At 37.0% G+C, this 21,299-nt stretch overlaps 2 protein-coding genes across 2 annotated transcripts in view; one reads left to right on the top strand and one right to left on the bottom strand.

Annotated features, from left to right (window-relative positions):
- Positions 1 to 15,857, bottom strand: part of LOC126368318 (uncharacterized) — an 84,339-nt gene extending 68,482 nt beyond the window's left edge. The window contains exon 1 of the mRNA XM_050012226.1: positions 15,469 to 15,857. Within this exon, the coding sequence (XP_049868183.1) occupies positions 15,469 to 15,534 (66 nt within the window). The 5' untranslated portion in view covers positions 15,535 to 15,857. The remainder of the gene's footprint in view (positions 1 to 15,468) is intronic.
- A 283-nt stretch (positions 15,858 to 16,140) lies between these two features.
- Positions 16,141 to 20,967, top strand: LOC126368439 (WW domain-containing oxidoreductase). The gene is made up of 7 exons (XM_050012442.1): positions 16,141 to 16,348; positions 16,512 to 16,749; positions 16,942 to 17,210; positions 17,427 to 17,606; positions 17,917 to 18,031; positions 18,893 to 19,033; positions 19,727 to 20,967. Exons 1-7 carry the CDS (start codon positions 16,257 to 16,259, stop codon positions 19,955 to 19,957), a joined length of 1,266 nt encoding a protein of 421 aa, XP_049868399.1. The 5' UTR covers positions 16,141 to 16,256; the 3' UTR covers positions 19,958 to 20,967.
- The last annotated feature ends 332 nt before the right edge of the window (positions 20,968 to 21,299 follow it).

Here is a 21,299-nt window from a genome sequence, read left to right as displayed (position 1 = left end):
GGCACGTACGTAATAGTACATATCTGTACACATCAATGAGAATTAATGAATTTATTGTATTCTTGCCGCAATCGAATAACAACCATGACACTTCTAGATATCGCTTCCATCGTGTATAATATAGATCAAGATCAATTGAACCCGTAAGTAAACGTGTTCAAGCTAATACGAGTCGAGATGTCGTGGAACAAAAATAGAATGTTCTAGATTGTTTTCAGTGTTTTCTATTACTGCGATTGCTATTACACAATAAGCATAAAGTATGACGTCTTATCACGTTCAAATGTTGTTGCTTGACTGTGTATTTGTTGGCAAGACAAACTTCAGATACAGAGGGAGGTATAAAGGAATGGTTAAGGACCAAAGACGTCACCTTGGGAAACTTGAAACTGCCTATTGATAATAAATAAACGAGGAGGGAGAATACAATTTCGAGGAAATGTCAGGATTTGGAGGCAATATTAATCTTGGAGGAAAGGTTGCCTCGACTTTAGATTAGATCTTAAGGGAAAAAAATATTTTCCTTAATTTAGAATTTTTGAATTAACATAGCCATTAGATACTTTTGTTGAAGACCATCGCACTGGCTCGCTAAAGCACTTTAAAAGTCGTTAAGTCTAACGAGAGACGTAACTGTCGAAGTTTAGTCTAAAGTAGCGTGAATTTCCTTAACTCTAAATCTAGTAATCTTAACAAAAACCTGGTGCAGTATTTGTTTTATCATTACTGCACTGCAGTATCATAATAAACTTTTCGATTGTTGTCGATTGCGGCGTCTCGCAACGGAGTTGGATTTCTGATTGTGATTTAATCAATATTCGATTGGAGTCGGCGTTACAGTCGGCGATCACTATAGTAGCTTGATGGAAGATGACAAGCGATACCATCGCCAACTACCATGCGATCGAGATAAAACTTTTCGTTGAGTGAATGATGTAATTGAATTACACAACCCATTGTTCAATACTGCAGTAACTTCTCGTAATCAGATGCTGGGACGAATAAATAATTAATATCCTGAATTAAAGAGTTTATCAAGGCGCTATCGTCTTCGGTTATAGTTACCAGTCCCAAACGTGCTCTATGCATGAGTGTATAAATACGTACAATCATAGAATGTTTTGAATAACACCTATTGTTGGTAATTGTCTGAAGAAATACCCACTTAGTAAATATCTACTACAAATACGTTACAGAGAATAGGTAACTGAGGAGAAGTCTTCAATAATTACATGTTTATTTCTTTTGGCTTTTGTTTAATAAAACGCATTTGAGCTATTTTGATAATAGTTTATTGGCAGTATAAACTATTTGATGTTTTAAAGAATTGCACAATGCTATTTTAACTGGCTTTGTATTCTGTATAAGTATATTTCATGTTTATTGACGTGGAAACAATGGGCGTTGTTTGTCGTCGCGACCTTCCACCGAGTTATTGGAGTGAGCTGCTTACCAGCTTGTAGCGGTTTTCACAGAATCTTAGAATATTTTCAGGGTTACAATGTTAACTTAAAGATGTTAGATAAACCGACGATGTCAGCATTTTATATTCCACTCCAAATAAACCAATCACGACCTATTTTGATGTACAGTCATGAACAATGTCATGTACCCACTTTATAACCCTATCGCACTATCATATTTGACATTTAATGAGACTTACGGTTTAATTTGTCAATAAAGTTAATGTGACATGGTTTCAAAGTGTATGCATATTAGTACTCTTGACTACGGTCAGGAGGTTTCGTACGCGAAACGGACAGTTTTTCAACCGCTAAAAATGTTTTTGCGGTACTTAATATTTATAATTGTTGCAGTCGGTAAATTAATCGCGATTTATTTCGATCCCATAAGTCACAGGCAAAGTCAAAGCCTGGGCATCCTCGATACGCGAGTCGTACTCGCACTAAATTTGATCGGTTTTTAAATTATAATACGTAACCTTCCACATGTATATTACCTTTAAATTGTGTTTGTAGTTTTCTAACAAAATAAGAGCCTGGGGGCTAAATTAATGAGAATGAGAACCAAAAACACCAGACGGCTCTATCACGCAGGTGTCTAGCGGAGGGCTTGGCAACGAATAGACTGATCTGATGAAATGAAAATGTATTGTCATAAATGTGGTAGGATGCTTATAGCGCTCAGTCATTTAGTCATGTTTTGACATACAATATCTAATAATTACATAAGGTACTGACAAATAATTACAAAAATACTTATCTATATAAAAAAAGAAAAGAACCTATTTATAAACTTAAAAACTCACTTAAGCTATAAAACTGCTTTCCCTTTAACCAGTTTTTGAGTTGGGATCGAAATTTTAGATGGGGTAGCTCTTTAATATGGGACGGAATGGCGTAAAAAATATATGTATAAAATATCGCCAAAGATTCAAAAGGGAGGAGCTCGGTGGCGCAGCGGTAAACGCGCTCGGTCTGCGATTGTTGAAGTTAAGCAACTTTCGCAAAGGCCAGTCATAGGATGGGTGACTACAAAAAATAAAAAGTTTTCATCTCGAGCTCCTCTGTGCTTCGGAAGGCACGTTAAGCCGTTGGTCCCGGCTGCATTAGCAGTCGTTAATAACAATCAATCCACACTGGGCCCGCGTGACGGTTTAAGGCCCGATCTCCCTATCCATCCATGGGGAAGGCCCGTGCCCCAGCAGTGGGGACGTTAATGGGCTGATGATGATGATCGCCAAAGATTCACGTTGACGCTATTATTTCTAGTATTTCCTTATACTGGCAAATAACCTGCATTAATATGTTGCAAATAACACGTGACCACGTCAGAATGTAATGAACTAATAATATAGGCCGTCGCGAATATTGTCTCTCGCACTTCCTGTCATTATTTCCCTAAGACTTAATAATATCGTCGCGTGACGATCGCCGTCTATTGTATTTTATAATGAGGATCATTAAAGTTATTATTAAACACGTGTCTGGTAATGTATAATTAGTATAAAAAAGTACAGAGAGACCTTTAGTATGTTGGTTGTGGTATAAATACCTCCCGCAAATCAAATCAGAGATTCAGGTTATGCCTGATCGGAAAAGTAACTGTAAATTGTTATTTTTGGCTGACCGTGGTCCTGCATACCTCAGTAAGAATTACGAAGGTGAGTTCATATATTTACTTTTATCTATCTACCCGAAATTTAAGTATTTAATCCCAGTATTTAACCGCCAACAAAGGGAGGAATGTATTCAATATTCTTTATTTGCATACTATGATGGTGTTTTTAAGTTAGTTACATATATATGAGTTTCACATCATAGACCCTTTCGGGCACAACAAAATAGAAGTTTAAAAGATTAAAAGAAGAAAAATAACATTATAGAGCTCTGTTCAAAATCAACGTCAAAGTTTTAATTATGAATCCAATAAACTTTTCATTTCAATATTATTGGAAAACTTGGGGTTCTACAGGAAATTTTCAATAAAAATAGAGGAGCGTTCGAAAAGGTACGTTAAGCAGGAATAATGTAGGTTTTAAATCTTTTTCTTACTGTACACAGAACAGAATGAATGAACCATTGTATAAAAAACGTATACTTATTTGATAAATTCAAAAGACTCGGTCATTGTTGAACACGAAATGTAAAATTCATTCAGTAGGTGCAACTAATATTTACGTGATACTTAACAAGGGAATATGCGTAAATAAAGTAATTTGATGCCTCTATTTGATAGGTCCGGATATAAAAAAATGCGTGATTTGTTGAGAAAAAGGATTGATCCTTTTGGATGAATGTGGTTAGAACAGATAATACCTAAAACAGATTACTTACGATTCATTTTAAAATATGTTTTGTTGAAAATTATTTTGATTTCGGCTCCTCTTCTCCAAGATGATCCGTGCTTCGGAAGGCACGTTAGCCGTTGGTCCCGGTTACTACTTACTGATGTAAGTACGTAGTAGTTACATGAGTCATGTCAGGGGCCTACGGTGGCTCAATTGTAACCCTGACACCAGGGTTGATGGGGTTGGTAATCCACCTCACAAGTACAATCACGATAGAAGAAGATTTCGGCTATCGAACCCTGACGGAAAGTGATGACTTGCAAAAGAAGCACACATGATTATGAAACGGAGGTTAAGATTCACAATTTAGCATGCTGGGCTAGAAGGTTACTGTGAGGCCTAACTTTATTTAGCCCACAGCAGATATTTACGTAGCTCTGCTATCTCATGTGGCGACAGTTACAGGGGACATGTAGTAACACTGTAACACGATGATTAGCATATAGATACGACACGTACGGTCTAGTGAGGGCGCGAGCGGGCGCAAGTGGGCGCGAGCGGGCGCAAGCGGGCGCGGACGAGCGCCGATGGGCGCGTACGGTGACAACGCAACTAGCGTGACGACACGGAAATGCGGGCCGTTTAGAAATCTGTTTTCCCTTCTACATTAATGCATAGGTGGGTCACAAGTGTATATTTGTCATAACGATGATTTTTTTAACGATAACAGTTTCATCATTCATTTATGTCTTACATAAAGCTTCGTGTTATAATTATGTATATAAGGTTCACGTGTTAATAGACAATGCAACTTCAGTAAGTGTGATATGACCTTAGTGTAATTCCCGTAAAAGCGAATGAATTGTTATGCAGCGTCTTTATCTTTACGATGTTGCGCGAATCATACTATGTAAAGTAAATAATAGAATTGTAGCTAATTCAATAGTATGCCATTGTAGGTATAGGTATAGGAATCTTTGTGTTGTTTCTTATTCAGAATTACATAACGACAATATTAAATTCTAACCTATCATCTTCCTACCGTTATCCTGTTTTCACAGGGCCCGCTTATCTAACCTGATTTTTTGTTTTTACGTGACTTATTGTAGATTTGCCGCATATGGCATTAACTACTTGGCCGGACAAATAGGGAGTGTTGAGGGCTCTCGCCCGGTACAAAATTTAAGACAATAGGCCTGAGGGTGCCCAGTTGGGCGCGAATCTCGGCTCAGGGCGTCGTCTGAGAGGAAAAATATTTGAAAGAATTAATCGACCCTATTGGGTCGATAGCGATAAGCACTGAATGAGAGAAATCGTCGACCACGCCGGCGGGGTCGGTATCGGGGTTCGGAAATGTTTGGTGTCGCGAGCTGATTGGCCGCCTCTATATGGCTACAGTAATCGGGTCGTCAGGATCGTATATTACGTCTTTCGGTTACCTAACCTGTAGATTCGACAGGTCCGGTATGAAATACAAACTTATATTAAAATAACGTTATTAACTATTTTTGCAAGTAAATAGTTATCCAATACAACCATGAAGAATGCAAGAAACGATTTTCATAGTAATTTGTGTTACACTTTTGTTGTTTTGTCTTCGATTCGTAAATAAAGCAAAGAAAAACAAAGCACAACATTAATTTATTTCACTTCTAAAAGCGTGGAGAGCTGTTATTTGTAAACATTTCAAAGGGTACTTGACAAAGTAATACTTTTATTTTTCTGAATGAATATTGAAACTGTGGGACTTTTTTTAATACGGAAATAACTTATATTTCCGTACTACAAAGTCTTGGGTTTTGTAAGCGAAGTTGGAAGTTATTTCGGTTGAATTGAAAGCCATAAACTTAATAACTAAAATAATATTTGTAACCGTCATAGACGGTGATACAACTCACCTATCACGTTGATCTAACAGAAACCTCGGTGAGGTGTTGGTACTTAGTTTATCTTGCGATGGATGTATGTCTGACTACCCGATTGGATATAGTCGTGAGCTTATGTTCTGTTTATTTTGTAACCTTTCGACAGATGTATTCACAAAACTATGATTTTTTAAATTATATAATACAGTATTTAGTACAGTACTTTATTGTACCTAAAAATGTCTCTAGTCCGGTGGTTTCCAAAGTTGTCTGGGCTACGAATCGACCGTACGACCCATCTAATACTAGTTTAATACTTGGGATCCACTTCTAGGAAATTTAACCGTTACCAATATGCAACCGTCAATATGAAGGCGTTTTCAAATAAAAAAAACAAAGTTTGTTACCGGCCGTTGGCTCGGTTGGTGTTTTGAGGCATGGCCCACCACTAGTGGGTCGCCGCTGTTGATTTACCACTACCGTAAATACAGCGCTTGATACAAAAATGCGGCGAAAACTTAGCGCTTGTTTAGGTATATATTCGTACACAGCGGTATATACATTCAATAAAATCGTGTCAAATGAAGAATGTACGCCGATGCGTACACTTCATTTGACTTCATTTATACTTAATAAGACGATTCTTATTAAGTATATAAGTGCGTGGTGCTTCGTAACGCGGTTAGGTTATACTGCGACTCGAATTGACCTTCGGAGTCCTTGTTTTAGTGTATTTTAAACTAAAATAATTTTGGTGGGTTTTACTGCGAAAATTAAAATGTTTATACTATGATAATTGATAACATGCACAATGTCATCACTTATTAGAAATATGATGTTCCATACTTCTTTTTTCGCTTTGCTTAGCTTCTATTCTTGCAAGTTTCTACCACGCTCTTCCCCGTGTTGCCAGTTCGGCGCCTAATCGCGCACTGAGGTAAAATACTGTCAACGTCGCTATATTAACAGTAACTTTGCATCCCACTTTTTGAGCGCTGATGTTTTAATCTACGGTAGTAGTAAATCTATGGTCGCTACCCACAGTTTGGAGAACCCTGCTCTAGTCTATATTACAGAATATCAGCATTTGATCTATAGTTCTGTTAGATATTTATTTTATCTAGGTCTGAATCAAATCAAGCTATTATCGAACAGAAGTATAATTAGAAGCAGTATTACGTTTAAATGATAAAAGCGGATCTATTACTATTTAATATGTACTCCAAACCCAACGCAATGTTTGAAAGGAAGTAAGAGAAAGTAAGTACTAAGTAATTACCACTTTAAGCAGAATAATACGCATTTATTACACAAATGCTAATCGAATTGTAAACGCGTTAATTCACCAGCTTCTTTTTTTTATCTTATGTATACGTAAATGGTAAATACACATTTTTAAACTGTATTTACTGTAGTTGGGATATTTCTTTTGTTTTGACGTGACTTATTGTAGGTTTGCCGCAGATGGCATTAACTACTTGGCCGGACGAATGGGGAGCGCTGAAGGCTCTCACCCAAGGTGGGATGGGATGTATGTATTATGTACCAAAAGGGCCATCAACAGTGGCTGCAAGTTGTCTTAGATTACTTGTGGCTCTGCCCACCCCTTTACGGATTAAGGGCGTGAGTTTATGTATGATGTAAGGGGGTTGACAGAAACGAATCGCTCACTATATGTAATTAATATCAGTAGATGTGCGTAGCATGTTACAGCACCTTTTATACGAAAAAAAAAACGGTCAAGTGCTTTTTTTTTGACATGACTTATTGTAGATTTGCCGTAGATTGCATTAACTACTTGGCCGGACAAATACGGTCAAGTGCGAGTCCTGCTAAATGTTAGAAAATAGGGATCAAATGGCCGTATATTTGTTGATTGCGTTGATTTAAAAATTGGACTTTTTTGCAGCTCCAAGAGACCGCAGACAAGAACTTATTAGAAATATTATTTATTTATTTGTACACAATAAAACAGACACAAGAAACATACAAATAAAACAGATAGTACAGGCAAGCTTATCTCTAAACAAAGAGATTTCTTCCAGCTGACCTACGTGACAAGAGAGACTTTCAACGTATAATATTATATAGATAGACAGACATACATACGCGTACAAATTATTTAGAAATTACTTAATTACTTATACTAATATAAAACAAAATATTAACCTAAACCTACAAACCACATTTAAATAAATTATATATTATATAATATAATAAGTCCAATTTGATACCTCCACGCGTTTCCGAGAAAAAGGGTTCTACAAAGTGATCCTATAAAGGTTCCGTTTTTCCTTTTGAGGTTCGGAACCCTAAAAACGTAGTATTTAATAAGCTTTTACACAAAATTGCAAAAGGATGTAAATGATGATGATGACGTTGTAAGTGAAGTATAGGTACAGGTATGTGTTCGTTTGTAAATATTCACAAGATTAAGAAGTAGAACATAATTACAGTGTTTTGCAAGCAACTGCTAGACATAAATGACATTCGACATTAAATGTGTTTTACCATAATCACCGCTGCTGTCAGGCCGGTTGGTGATCGCGGCGTGATCAAATTGGTCAATTTATCATGTAGGAATTCGTGTCCTTCAAGACGGATTAATATATCTTAAGTCTCGTTTACAGGTGCATTGGTTATCATACGATGATAGCATTAACATTCCGACAGATTGTAAGGTGAACATACAAACATTCATAAATTCACACCTATTTCCCACCGGGGTAAGCAGAGACTATGGAATTCAATTTCGCTTCGTTCCTTACGCACTTTGCTTCCTCCACATTCATCAATCGTTTCATACACGCACGCCAGGGGGGCTAAAATGGCCACATCGAAGCGATTCATCTAAGAAAGCAATATTCCAATTTGACATTTGTTTGCATTGCGCACATACTTTTATATGCGCAACTGTCAAATTGCAACATTGCTTTCTTAGATGAATTGCTTTGATGTGGCCATTTTAACCCCCCAGTTCAGAGTACATCGTACTAAACCTTTTCTAAGGACATCTCCAATTTGGTCAATGTACGTCCTTCTAGGTGCTTCTCTGCCAGCCCTACCAACAACCTTCGCTTCGCTTTATTGTAAGGTGTTATTGTAAAATTACAATAATATGGCAGGCACGACGTGTAATACGCTAATATCGCTCTGCTGTTTAGACAAACCTACATAAATACATGTTGTCTTCTTTGTATCCTTGATGGTATGGATTCATTTAAAAAATAAACTAAGTATTGCAATTTATTAGCGAACACGTTCGCCGCATCTGAGTGGGAAGGAGGGGAATTATCTGCCATCTTCTATATTTCCGAATGCATATAACCCGGGTGCTTTCAAGGCCAGAGTGAACAGACACCTTCTAGGCGAACTCGCTCCATCTTAGGCCTCTTCAATGCCTTCGGGCAAGTCCGGGGCCAAGAGCAAACCCATCAAAGGTAAAAAAAATAAATAAAAAAGAAAATCTACTAATTCGCCATGCCAATACTACAGGAGGTAACTATAACAACACCGGGTTCTTATCGCGATAAATGAATTATATGAGTCTCCCGATATTTCGACACTGTTGAAAGTGCCATCATCACGGAATGGCTAAAGAAATTGGAGTGGAGCAGGTAGATCTATAGTTTTAGAACCGCGTAAACCTCAAACAATGTATTTATACTGCAGGAAGTACCTTAGTGTATGTTAGACAGGATCCACGTAAACAAAATCAGAAATATAACTTTTCTATCTAGACAAGCGAGATTGGAACACACATGCTAGCACATCATCATCATCATCAGCTCATTAACGTCCCCACTGCTAGGGCACGGGCCTTCCCTATGGATGGATAGGGAGAGAAGAAGAGATGGATGCTAGCACACATTATTGTAATTTATTGCAAATTATTGTAAATACCCATGTATGTATACGTGTAAATAAATTAATAACTCGACGCCAAGCCAATTAATTGCTTGTAAAAAGTTCGATCTATTACCACGCTATTAGCAATAATTCTTGGATTGACAAGCATACTCGTTAGGAAGATGGATAGTTTTAGGACACCCATGCACTGTGGTTGGTCTTCAAATGTTATTGTAGAGTTCACGTGTAAGGTTAGTTAGACATGTGCTCATTTGAGAAGTCACGGGTTCAGTGTTTTTTTTATAAAATCACTCTTAATATAAAGTAAAGTAAAAGTCAGTGGTATTATCTGTAGATGACACTTGTCTGTTTAGCGGTGGCGAAACTACGTAGATTTGGAGTGTTTAAAAGAGTGCAGCGCCCAAAAGAAATGCATTCCATCGATACCAGAGTATTCAATATTTTCTAAAACAATAGCATTGATTCTATCGCCATAATGGGCATACAAACGAGGTGCGGTTAGAAAACCTCATTACTGTTACAAACTGCACAACAGCGAATAAAGAACTGCTGATAATAGCCGATAGTGGGCTGTGATTGGCTGAGACTGCTATTTGTATCACCTTCTAATAGCTTAGTGATTGCTGTAAACACTACACTGCATCTAATCCTTTCGAGAAAGTGAAATTTTGCTGTTCATATTTTATCTAAAACACTCAAATAGTCGTTTTGCGTAATATAGGAATATCGTTCTTATCACGTTTATATTTTCAATGGGATGTCAGTTGAAGATGACCGTATTGATTACGTAGATATCTATATGTTGTATTTTATTGTGTATTAATACAGGAGACTTTTGGCTAGTCTTTACTTCATATTATAATCGGTTACCATTATCCCTATTTGGGATTGGCGCTACTACCGACATATCTTCTTTTTTCCATTCACAGTATCAGCTCTGCTGTCGTCACTTCACCTAATTGCATCATATAAAATGTAAATTTACAAAACGAGATGTAAACTAAGCTGTTGCTCATATGTTTGCGTTGAATGTCAGAAGTATATCATTGTGCAAAGAAGTCAAAGGTCTGAGAGCCCATCCGCAATAGTAATAGTTTCATCTCGGCGATCGGCTGTCAAGATGCTCTTAGACGAACATCTGTTGCGTAAAGCGAACATTACGATTTAATGGAAATCCTTTTTTCCAAGTATCGATGTAACGCGAAATTAGTTGATGCAATCGAAATAAGGCAACAAGTAATTGGTATAGATTGACGGTGACGTAAACTGGATAGCGATATGTCGCTGCCACTCGCAATACTCGAACAGTATAAAAATATATTGATATAACATCATTTATTCCTTTACTTATACAGGTTTATATTTTACTGTACTGTATTTCCTCATGTCATTTCACAATAACTTTTATAGACTGGTCACCGATTTAAAAGTGAAATGCAAATAGTCAAGTGAATTACTCAACGTTCATTTGTTTAAACATTGTGGTAAACTTTCAAAGACAAATGATATGCACTTTCTTTGAATACAAACGCACGGAAGTCTTATGCTTATGTCACGGGTCATTGAGGGTGAAAAATTATGTAAAGACTAAACATCTTTCGAGTTTTTGAACCGTAGATAAGCTCTTGAAACGCAATTTGGAAACAATTCGTTATTTTTTACAATAAAAAGCGGATTTGATTTACGAAACTAGAAACAGTTGCATGACTATTACGTGTATGATCATGTAATGCACTTATCTTACCCATGCAATGGCCGGATAAAGTGAGACACTAAACGCTATCTAAAAACTATGTATATTAGTTGAACACGCACCGTTTTGCACACTTTCTTTTTAAGAAACGAAACCTTTTTCATTTTGTCACTCGACGAATACCAATGTGTCTTCATACAATAGTTTTGAACATTCATTGTACCACTGTTGTCTTTTGCCTACTTTAATGAGAGCTCGAGTTTTATTATCGAGTTTCAGAGCAGCGTATAGAAAATGGAGAAAATGATAACTGGAGGTCACGTCACAAGGCACCAAGTGTTTCGCAAGCCCAAAATGAACTGGCTGACAAACTGCGAACATTGCCAACTAGGTAGATAGGTTTTGCCACAAACACGCGATCAGTTAGGTACATAAAATGATAATATCGAGTGTACACGAAACTGTGCCATCATTACAGTATTACAATAATTTGATCATTTACCCCATAACAATTTAAAATATTCATATCAATTTGAATGTTGGCCAGATTCTCGCCGTTTGAATATGACCGTGAATAAAGTATTTTACTCGTGGAAAATCATTATCGCTGTGCATTTACTCACACTGTGAGGAAAGTATTATATTGTTTTACACATAAATTCTCATACGAAATTTTCTAATCGCATACTGTTCACCTAGTTAGAAAAGAGTTGTTATCTCATAAAGCGTTGGTTGAATGCAGCAGGGAAAAGGCAGGCGGCGACCTATAGCCGCAAGGTTGGGGGAGCGCTCACGCAACGCCGGCTGCCCCTGGTACCCTGGCACCGCCACCCGCCCAGCCGCCGACATGCCAACTCAGCCCACATAAAAAAAAACTTTTTTATCTTGCTGCTATGCCGACGAACCATTGAAACTATTGCTTTTAAGTTGATTAGCAAAGTTCATGCACCTCAACTTCCGAGAAATTAAAAGGGGATATGCAATTAACTCCTTTTACATTTTTACTGTTACCGGACTAGTCGGATACGGTAAAGAAATGACTACACCGCGTAGGCGTGCTTTAGTTAACATACTGGTCGAGTCGTATTCAGATTCTTAATTATCTATCTCAGACAGCACCAGAAAGCGGAAGGCTAGCCTTACACGGTGTTCCATAATACACAAAAGATCAGCGACAAAAAACTTAATTTACGATCGCTTATGTGCAGTGGAAGCGTGAGAGTCGCAGCGATTACACTGCAATCATTAATACCTACACGATGTGTATTTCGCGCAAATTAAATTGTGTCAGCTGCTTGCCCCACATCGCATTGTCTCGCCGTGGGATCAACTTATGCTATTGTTCATCGAAGAAGCCGACTGTTGGCAAAATAGAAAATTGTTAACAATGGAGTGTTATTTTTTAACTTCCCGCGCCGAACCACTCGGTACCGGCGACATTGCAACCAGTATTTAACCATCTAATGATACATAGTTAGCCAGAGAACTTCACTTTCACGACTGGACGTCATAAGTCCGAGAATAATTTTCAATTACAGTCAGTAGCAAGTTTGCTGGTTCGGCGCAATCGAGGCACAATCAGAAATCTCGAGTTTCACTTTGCTCTTACTTCATAAGAAGTGTGCGTTAGTGTGCGCATACAAAGTGATAGATAACGCATCAGCGCTGAGGGCGAGACTAGGAACTGAGCAGTCTTCACCGATCGTCGTTAAGATACCTGTATTTGCGGAGTAGACATCTTAATGCGCTTATAATACTATTAAGGACAAGTCAATTTTGTGTAAGTGGCGGCCTTGAAAACCCCGTAGGTCGGGGAAATCTGTGGCCGATGTAATCAGTTGGGGCAGAGTTCTGTTGTAAAGCTGCTTCGAATGACTCCCTGCTGTGTTGTTTGCGTGGAGCTCGTTTAGCGCGGAGATCTGCGACGTAACAGCGCTGACCACGTCTCGAGCAGTAATCATCTTGCTCGGCGGAGCGCGACTAACAACGGCGAGGGCCGGTAGGACGTACCGTAAGGCTAGCCAAGCAGTGCTTGCAATGGCCGTAGTGGCTAAGGCCGTCATTACGTATTGAAACGGCTGTTAGCCGCTGATACTAGTGTCACGACCTCAGCTAAGTACAGATACAAGTATAACATTGGTGACAGAAAGTGGTTCTCACTGGTAACGGAGGAAGCATGTTGTTCTAACACTGTTGTTGTCAGCGCAGACAATTGTAATGTCCCCGAAGATCTCTCTCTTTCTTTTTTTCTCTCGTGTGGGTTGCGTCAATGATCAATCTCATCAATTCTGGTGTCAGGGTATTATTGAGCCAAAAGTCCCTGACATGTCTCGAGTAATCAATATACCTCATAGATGTCCTTTTAGAAACATAATTTTTTTTTCAGAATGGAAGTTCCAAAGTTTTCGGCTAGTGTTTCATGAATAGGTTTCGCCTTTATTGCCTTTGTCGTCGTGCCAGTGCTCACATCACAATGGATATGAACTGATGGCTTGGATGTCAAAGAGTTGTTATGTAAACTGAGGCAAAGAATGCTGATATTTCATAAACAAGCTAGATGGTTGATTACTGGGAACCCGACACAATGCTTATTTAGATCTCTGTGCATTGTAAAATGAGTAGCTGGTGCAGTTAGCTATTTGAACCTCATCAGTTTTAGATGGCTCGGGTAAGTCATTCAAGCTTTTATGTGCATTCTCCTGTGTGTATATTTTATAGACACTTGAGATGTTATACATAATAACTCATGCATAGGTCAGTTGCATGTTGTGTGGTCGCTTTTTACCCGACTCCGGCACAGCAAAAAGGAGGGTTACACTTACACATGCAAAAAAGAGTGACACAATGAAAACTTTAGAAAGTACCATGCTGCTGAATATATCATCCTGAATGTTAAGTGGGTTACATATTAATATTATGATGGTTTGGTATCTTGGACCTTGCACATACAACTCAGTAGAGTAGGTAGGTATCTCATTTGTGAATAGAACTATATTATATAAGAAGTTTAAAGATAACCTGCAGCTGTGCTTGACCCAGAATGGATTATGGGCAATTATATAATTTACATGTTTTATATGTTACAGTTATTAAATTACTCGATTAATTTAAAAACATAAGCCAGAGAGATTAGAAACCATAATATATCATGAAAACCTGTTTTCTTTTAATTTCCTTAGTTTATGTAACTTGGAAAATGTTTTTTTTGTTTTTGTAAATTAATTTGAATTATTATAATTACGTTATTTTTAATATTATTTTTTTTAGACCAATATTTATTTAGTAGTACTATATGTATGTAGAGTATGAATACTGATGTAGAAACTGCAGTTATGAAGGCCTAAACATAATTATAGCCATCATGCTAATAATATTTTGGTATACCTATGACCTATCATTTAACTTGAAGGTGTTATTAAAATAATTAACGAGAGGCTTCTCAATGTATTTTGGAACAACATTTTTACTCCGATTTACAAGAATATAAAACTTAGAAGAATATATAGAATAGAAAAAGTTTATTACAAAAACTAGTAGTTGTCTCAAAGGAATTTTTAATTATTGTTTTACAAAAGTTACTAAATAAAAGAGATCACTATTCCATAACTTTTCATGTTATTTTCTTCTTTTCTATGTAGTTATTTCAATAGATTTAAAGTGTTTGATGTACGTGATTACCAATAATTGTCATTTCTGCCCGCCCTAAAGGATTTAGTGTTAAAGTAATGAGTATTATATGTCACAGGAAATGTTAAACACAATGTTATGGAGTTACAAGTTTTGATATTATTGCTTAACAACGTACATATGTGCTTTACGTAAGTAAGTTGTTTGTAAATGTTTTATAAATTGTTTAAACATTTTTCCTTTATTACATATCAGTATTATTGTAATAGAATGGCTGGAAAAGCATCACTGATATATTTAACATGACTATATGCACTTTTATAATAAGGAAGGTAGGTAGGTATATAATTCAATATTTTTGCTATATTGAACAATGCACTTGAGTACAATGCCAATCTATACAGTTGAGAAACTTTAAGCAGTAGAAGGCAAATTAGTAAGGAAATAGTTTTGCATCACGTTTAACGGACACTTAACCTTGAATATAAGTATAATTCTATCCTTTCATGCTACACAATTGGCATAAGAACATTGTTATGTTTGTAATTATCTAATTTTATTTAATGATGCCTAGATATAAAAATAGTTCTATTATCTGGCCTACAAATGGCCTGCAACGTTAACAAAGAAATATAAAGGTAAAAGTGCAACAAAATACTCACCACATTGTTGTAGTTGAAGGCTGCAGCCCCAGATTCGAAGTATTCTCTGTTCATCTTATCCCCCATTTCGATAGTTAACAAACACTAGCTTATCATCATTTCCCCACACACAACTATTGTCAGCGTCTCTAACATGATTAAAAACAACTGCTTCTTAATAATTGAGCCAAAATCCAAACGTTGGGAGCGTCCGCACTAGCATTGTATCTATCTTTCCGAGTTATTATCGCCACGTACAACTATTGACAAATCCATGTAGACAGACGATAAACGTAACGTTGATATTTGATTAGAAACGAATCACGAACATTTTAAACAGCACTAATATTTAGAATAATTATTTATTTTCTCTTGACAATTTACCCTTGACACACAACACAAACGTCAAATGTCGCCATTTTGTATCCACAGACTATAGATAAAATAATTATTACTAAGTTTTTTTCCGCCATAGAACTCTTAGAAAAGATCATGTTTGTATAGTCTTGTCACTTTCAGGCCTTCTTCGTAAAGTTCTTGTCATTCACACAAAACGCAAATTGATGTTGCGTTTTCTTCGTCACACACATCGAGCACACCATTATTTGAAATAGAAATAATCAATGTACGTAAATGGCTATAACCACTTCTCATTCGTGATTTGTAACTATAGAAAACAAATTATATAAAAATCATAATTTCAGGATTTGGAATCGTGATCGCCGTGATTTTCTGTTCAATCTCGTTTATTTTACAAATTATTAGGTACTAATATTTGTCCCATGTGTTCAGCAGTTGATGTATAAATTATGCAGAATTTAGCTGATTCTGATAGTGAAGACGAATTGCCTTCTGGATGGGAACAGAAATCGACTGAGGACGGGAATGTTTACTTCGTGAAGTAGGTCTTTGATATTATTCCCTTCTAGTTTTCTTTACAACTATAATCAAATAGGTGTCGGCTACACGCGTACAGTACCTAATTAGAATGATATCTACATAATTTATCATCTTATCTTTGCACTTTATACTTACACAAAAAGTATAATCTTTTTGTTTTTCAGCCCATTAACAAAGAAGATTCAGTGGACCCACCCGAGGACGGGACGTAAGAAGGTGATTCCGAAAGAGCTGCCGTTTGGTTGGTCGAAAGCGATGGACGACGAGGGGAAGACAGTGTACATTCAGAAGGAAACTGGCAACAGGTCCTATGTAGACCCCAGGCTCGCTTTTGCCAGGGAAGAAAAGAAGCATATTTATGATTTCAGGCAGCGGTTCGATAGCTCAACAACTGCTTATCAGGTTCGTACAATACAATAATATTTTTATTTTTATAAACCTTGACTTTGACTTGTTTAACTACTCAAGATTCAAGAGCATTTTATATTTTTTTCAAACTCTGATTTAGCACTGAAGGAACTAAATTAGAACCTTTACATATAAGCTCTCCCTTGTTAATTTGTTTTTTTATGTCTTCCTTTATAATCGTTCTAGGTGCTACATGGTGTAGACCTATCAGGAAAGTATGCTTTGATCACGGGTTGTAATGTTGGCATTGGCTATGAGACGGCAAAGTCCATGGCTCGTCATGGCTGCAACATACTCTGTGCCAACCGCAACATGGAAGCCACACAACAAGCCATACAACAGATAGTTAAGGAAACTAACTGTTCCGAAGACAATCTGAAAGCTATCCATTTAGACCTGGGATCTCTGAAAAGTGTAAAGAAATGTGCCTTAGCTGTGAAGACAGTGTTTTCTGAGTAAGATTTTATTTACATTTTCATAAAATAATATTGAATAACCTATAATGGATGCAGGCAGTGCAGGACCGATTGTCGTGGAGATCCTTGGGGGAGGCCTATGCCCAGCAGTGGGCGTCGTACGGCTGATGATGATGAAGCTATAATTATAAATAAGATTCTATTAAATTGGCATTTTCAGGAGGAAGTTGTAATAAAGTTTATTTTTTATTTCAGCCATCTAGACTACCTGATACTAAACGCGGGTGTGTTTGGTACTCCCTATGTAGAGACTGAAGACAAGTTGGAGCAGACATTCCAAGTGAATCATCTCAGTCATATGTATCTTGCATTATTGCTAGAGCAGTTGTTGAAGAAAGGATCTAAAGTGATATTTGTGTCATCGGAATCCCACAGGTAATATAATACTGGGCTTTAATATCTGCTTTCTCTTTTATAACAAACTGAAATGATGGAGTCCATGACAGGTACCTACAAACTCAGCAATCTTAGAATGAATCAAGCTGCTTTGATGTTCATTTCTTTTTTATATTAAACAAAGTTGACAATCATTATTCTATGCATTGTATTCCAAATAAACATAGGCGGCACAATCACAATTAGTTTCAAAGTACATGTATACATACCTATATAAATAATTATTGACAACTTGCAGCTAATTTTGATAAGAAGTCCTAGATTTATTTCTAAAGTACACTCCTTTCAGGTATGCAAACCTACAGAATGTATTCTCAAGCCAGTCTATATCAATGAACAGAGATAACTATAGTGCAATGATGGCTTATAATATTTCCAAGTTATACAATGTAGTCACTGCAAAGGTAAGACATAAGAATATCCTCATAAGACCTGGATTTCCAGACGTAATATTTAAACAATGAGATTGGATTTTAAAAGGATACTGGGCCTTACAACCATATGTTTAAAGCGCTGATTCCAGCAGACTTCTAAGTTTAGCTAGTATCAACAAGCTAAGCTTATAAGTCTAGGATGGAAGAAGAAGTTTAGTACAGATAATGGTATCTATCCCTTCCATTTTCAGCGGCAGAGTAAATGATCTGTTAACTTCATTTCCGTATCTTAAAATAAAATAAGGAGGTGTCTGTTAGAATCAGCACCAATGTTTAATTATTTGTAAAACCTAGTAAATATTTGCTACACTCTATGGATAAAACGAAATTGATACAACAGGAAAAAATAAAAAAAAACATGTGTTTAACAGTAACTGTACAAAAAACTATTTTACCATTTTATTTGTACATACAGCCTCTGCACAGCAACCTTGCTTTGCGAATTATATTCAGGTTTTGACTCAATAGTCAAAACTAAAAGCTTTGCCCAATGGCAAAGCCCTCGATATAATTCGCGACGTACGCGGCGGGGCTGCCGTGTCGCGGGGGCTGATGTAGTCAAACAATGTAAATGGGCACATTATGAAACAATTTAAATAGAATTCAGCTGTAGCAAAATAAAACATTCATAAAAAACGTCCTTATCATTATGGTACATACCCACCGACCATATGAATATATAGTTACTCAATTACTAAAAGTTGATAACCCTACTGATGAAATGAAGGAACAGACCTGCTTATGTTATGGTCTTCGGACCGCTTGCAAGTGGTGAAAAAATAAGAAAAAAAATTTACTAAAAGTTGTTGACACCAATTTTAAAATTTGCAGGTTCTAAGCAAGGAATGGAAGGAGAAAAACATCCGGGTGAACTCGCTGCACCCCGGCAACATGGTGTTCTCTAACCTTAGCAAGTCGTGGTGGCTGTTCCGGCTGGCGTTCCTCTTCGTCAGGCCGTTCACCAAGTCCTTGGTAAGATTTTATTCAAATATGTAGAGGGGATACGCTGTAATATTCTATTTGCTGATATGAAAGAAGCACTGGCGTAGAATAAAGAATGATACTATTTATAGAACAGTAACTCTCCGCCCTGGACACGCACCAATTCGTAACGGGCGCCGAGCTAAATTTACCTCACCCCTCTTCATCTTTCTTTAGTCTAAATGCCCGTAAGCCGCTAAGAAGTAAGGAGGACCGCGGGCGGACTGGTTGTCTCGCTCGCGTTTACGCGGAGTGTCCGGCACTAGTGCACTAGTGAAAGCATCACATCACATTTCTTTGTATCTTCCGTGCATAGCTACGGGCGTACGTGTGTGCTACAGTAGTAGAAATAGAGGAAATACATCGTTCGTCTTCATCTCATCTAGTATACATATAGCGACGACGTGTTTCCTGGTGAAGATATAGGCATTATATGTAAAGAAAAAATTTACTAAAGTACGTAATTATGCAGGACTTTCAATCTTAGCGTTAAATGTTTTACTAGAAGTCACCAATCAATAAAATAAAGCATATTTGATTGATTGGTTGCACACATATACACGAAACATTAACCGACCAACAGATGGCGCTATTTCTAACGTAAAGAAATAAAGCGGATTTATTCTAAGTATTTCTAACCTATAGCTTATTTGTTCTATCTATAACATACCAATCCTTTCACAGCAACAAGCTGCAGCAACAACGGTATACGTCGCGACGGCTCCCGAACTAGATGGCGTTACTGGTCTATACTTCAACAACTGCTTCTATTGCGAAGAGTCTGCGCTGGCGCAAGACGACGACATTATGGAGGAAGTTTTTGCTATGTCACTGCGCTTGATCGCGGACCGCGTCGGCACCGACGGTATTCAGAAGTACTACGATAAGTTTGTGACCAATGCTAGACATGGCTGATGTGCACAGTCGCTGTTTACCCCGGTGAGAAATAGGCGTGGGTATATGTATATATGTATGTATATGTAGATAGATCATTAGGTATAGATATACAAATATTAAGTGATAATATATTTTTATTCGTTAAAGGGATATTGTGCACACATCATTTTTTCTATATCTTATTTATCCCGTGTTTGTTGAAATTGTATAATTATTATTTTTCTATGAAACTTTGGTTTGATGGTGCTGGTTTATCGAGTGGCACTTTAATTTTGGCATTTAGAGTTCGTTCTGGTCACATGCCACTTAATAACTTACTTTTTAATGAGGAAAAAGGACTGGCCTAATTGTACACGCTGTGGGTGTGGGACTGTCGAGGACCTTATGCAATTCTTGGTGGAGTGTGACCAGCGGGGTTAAAAATGCCGCATCGAAGCAATTCATCTAAAACAGCAATACTGCAATTTGACATTTGCACATATAGTAATAGTAAACAAATGTCAAATAGCAATATTGTTTTTTGTGATGTTTTTTAAGATGAATTCGATGTGGCTTTTTTAACCCGCCAGTACAAAAAGATTAGAAGGAAATTATACCACCAAAATCTACGTGGAAGAGAAATCGATTGCCTCTTGGCAGATGCACTATCCATAATGGCAAAACTTGTTTAAAAATACTCTACTGTGTCTCTTGGGAATAACTATCCCTTAAAGACATGGTGTATTGCTGTAATACTGATCTTCTCCAAAGTGATGATTTGATTATCATTAAACGCTGTAAACTATGAGGCTGGCAAAACCACCAAGAGTGGCTTAACCCCTTAAACGCCGGAACGCGGATCTCGACCAGACACAATGTAAAATCTATTGTGTCTGGTATCTCGGCATATGAGAGGTTAAGCCTCGATAAAAAAATTGATTAAAAAAAATAGTATCAGAATCGGATAATGATAAAGTGCCATTTATAATTCTATCTATACATTCCATAGAATAATTAAATTACTGACATATTATTTCATAATAATGCTGGCTACTTGTTTTATTTACAATGTTTACATAACATGTTTATAATGCCTACAGGACAGAGATATACTACATTACTATTGTAAGAAAGAGACGAGGGATATGTTTTTTTCGCACTAGCGATACCGTTAGTGCTATATATAGTAACATATGTATATATATATAAATATTTCTCTCCTTTCGTCTCGCCACTTTCCCCAGGCTTAGCGGCTTTATTTATTTTTCAGAAATATTTATTTCGCACAAAATCAAAATCATTTATCTAACGTAAATATCATGGACAAACTTGACAAACTTGTTGAAGGGCACCAACAGCTTAGCTTAGTATGTAAGAGACG

This window comes from Pectinophora gossypiella, chromosome 7 (genome assembly GCF_024362695.1).
Source record: "Pectinophora gossypiella chromosome 7, ilPecGoss1.1, whole genome shotgun sequence".
NCBI lineage: Eukaryota > Metazoa > Arthropoda > Insecta > Lepidoptera > Gelechiidae > Pectinophora > Pectinophora gossypiella.
This window is presented reverse-complemented; position numbering and strand designations above follow the sequence as displayed.

Bases quoted from the DNA above. Each gene is read 5' to 3' on its own strand.
- LOC126368439 (XM_050012442.1), top strand. From the start codon at position 16,257: ATGCAGAATTTAGCTGATTCTGATAGTGAAGACGAATTGCCTTCTGGA. The intron at 16,750-16,941 runs GTTCGTACAATA...TAATCGTTCTAG, and splicing joins GCTCAACAACTGCTTATCAG to GTGCTACATGGTGTAGACCT. The intron at 18,032-18,892 runs GTAAGACATAAG...TAAAATTTGCAG, and splicing joins ACAATGTAGTCACTGCAAAG to GTTCTAAGCAAGGAATGGAA.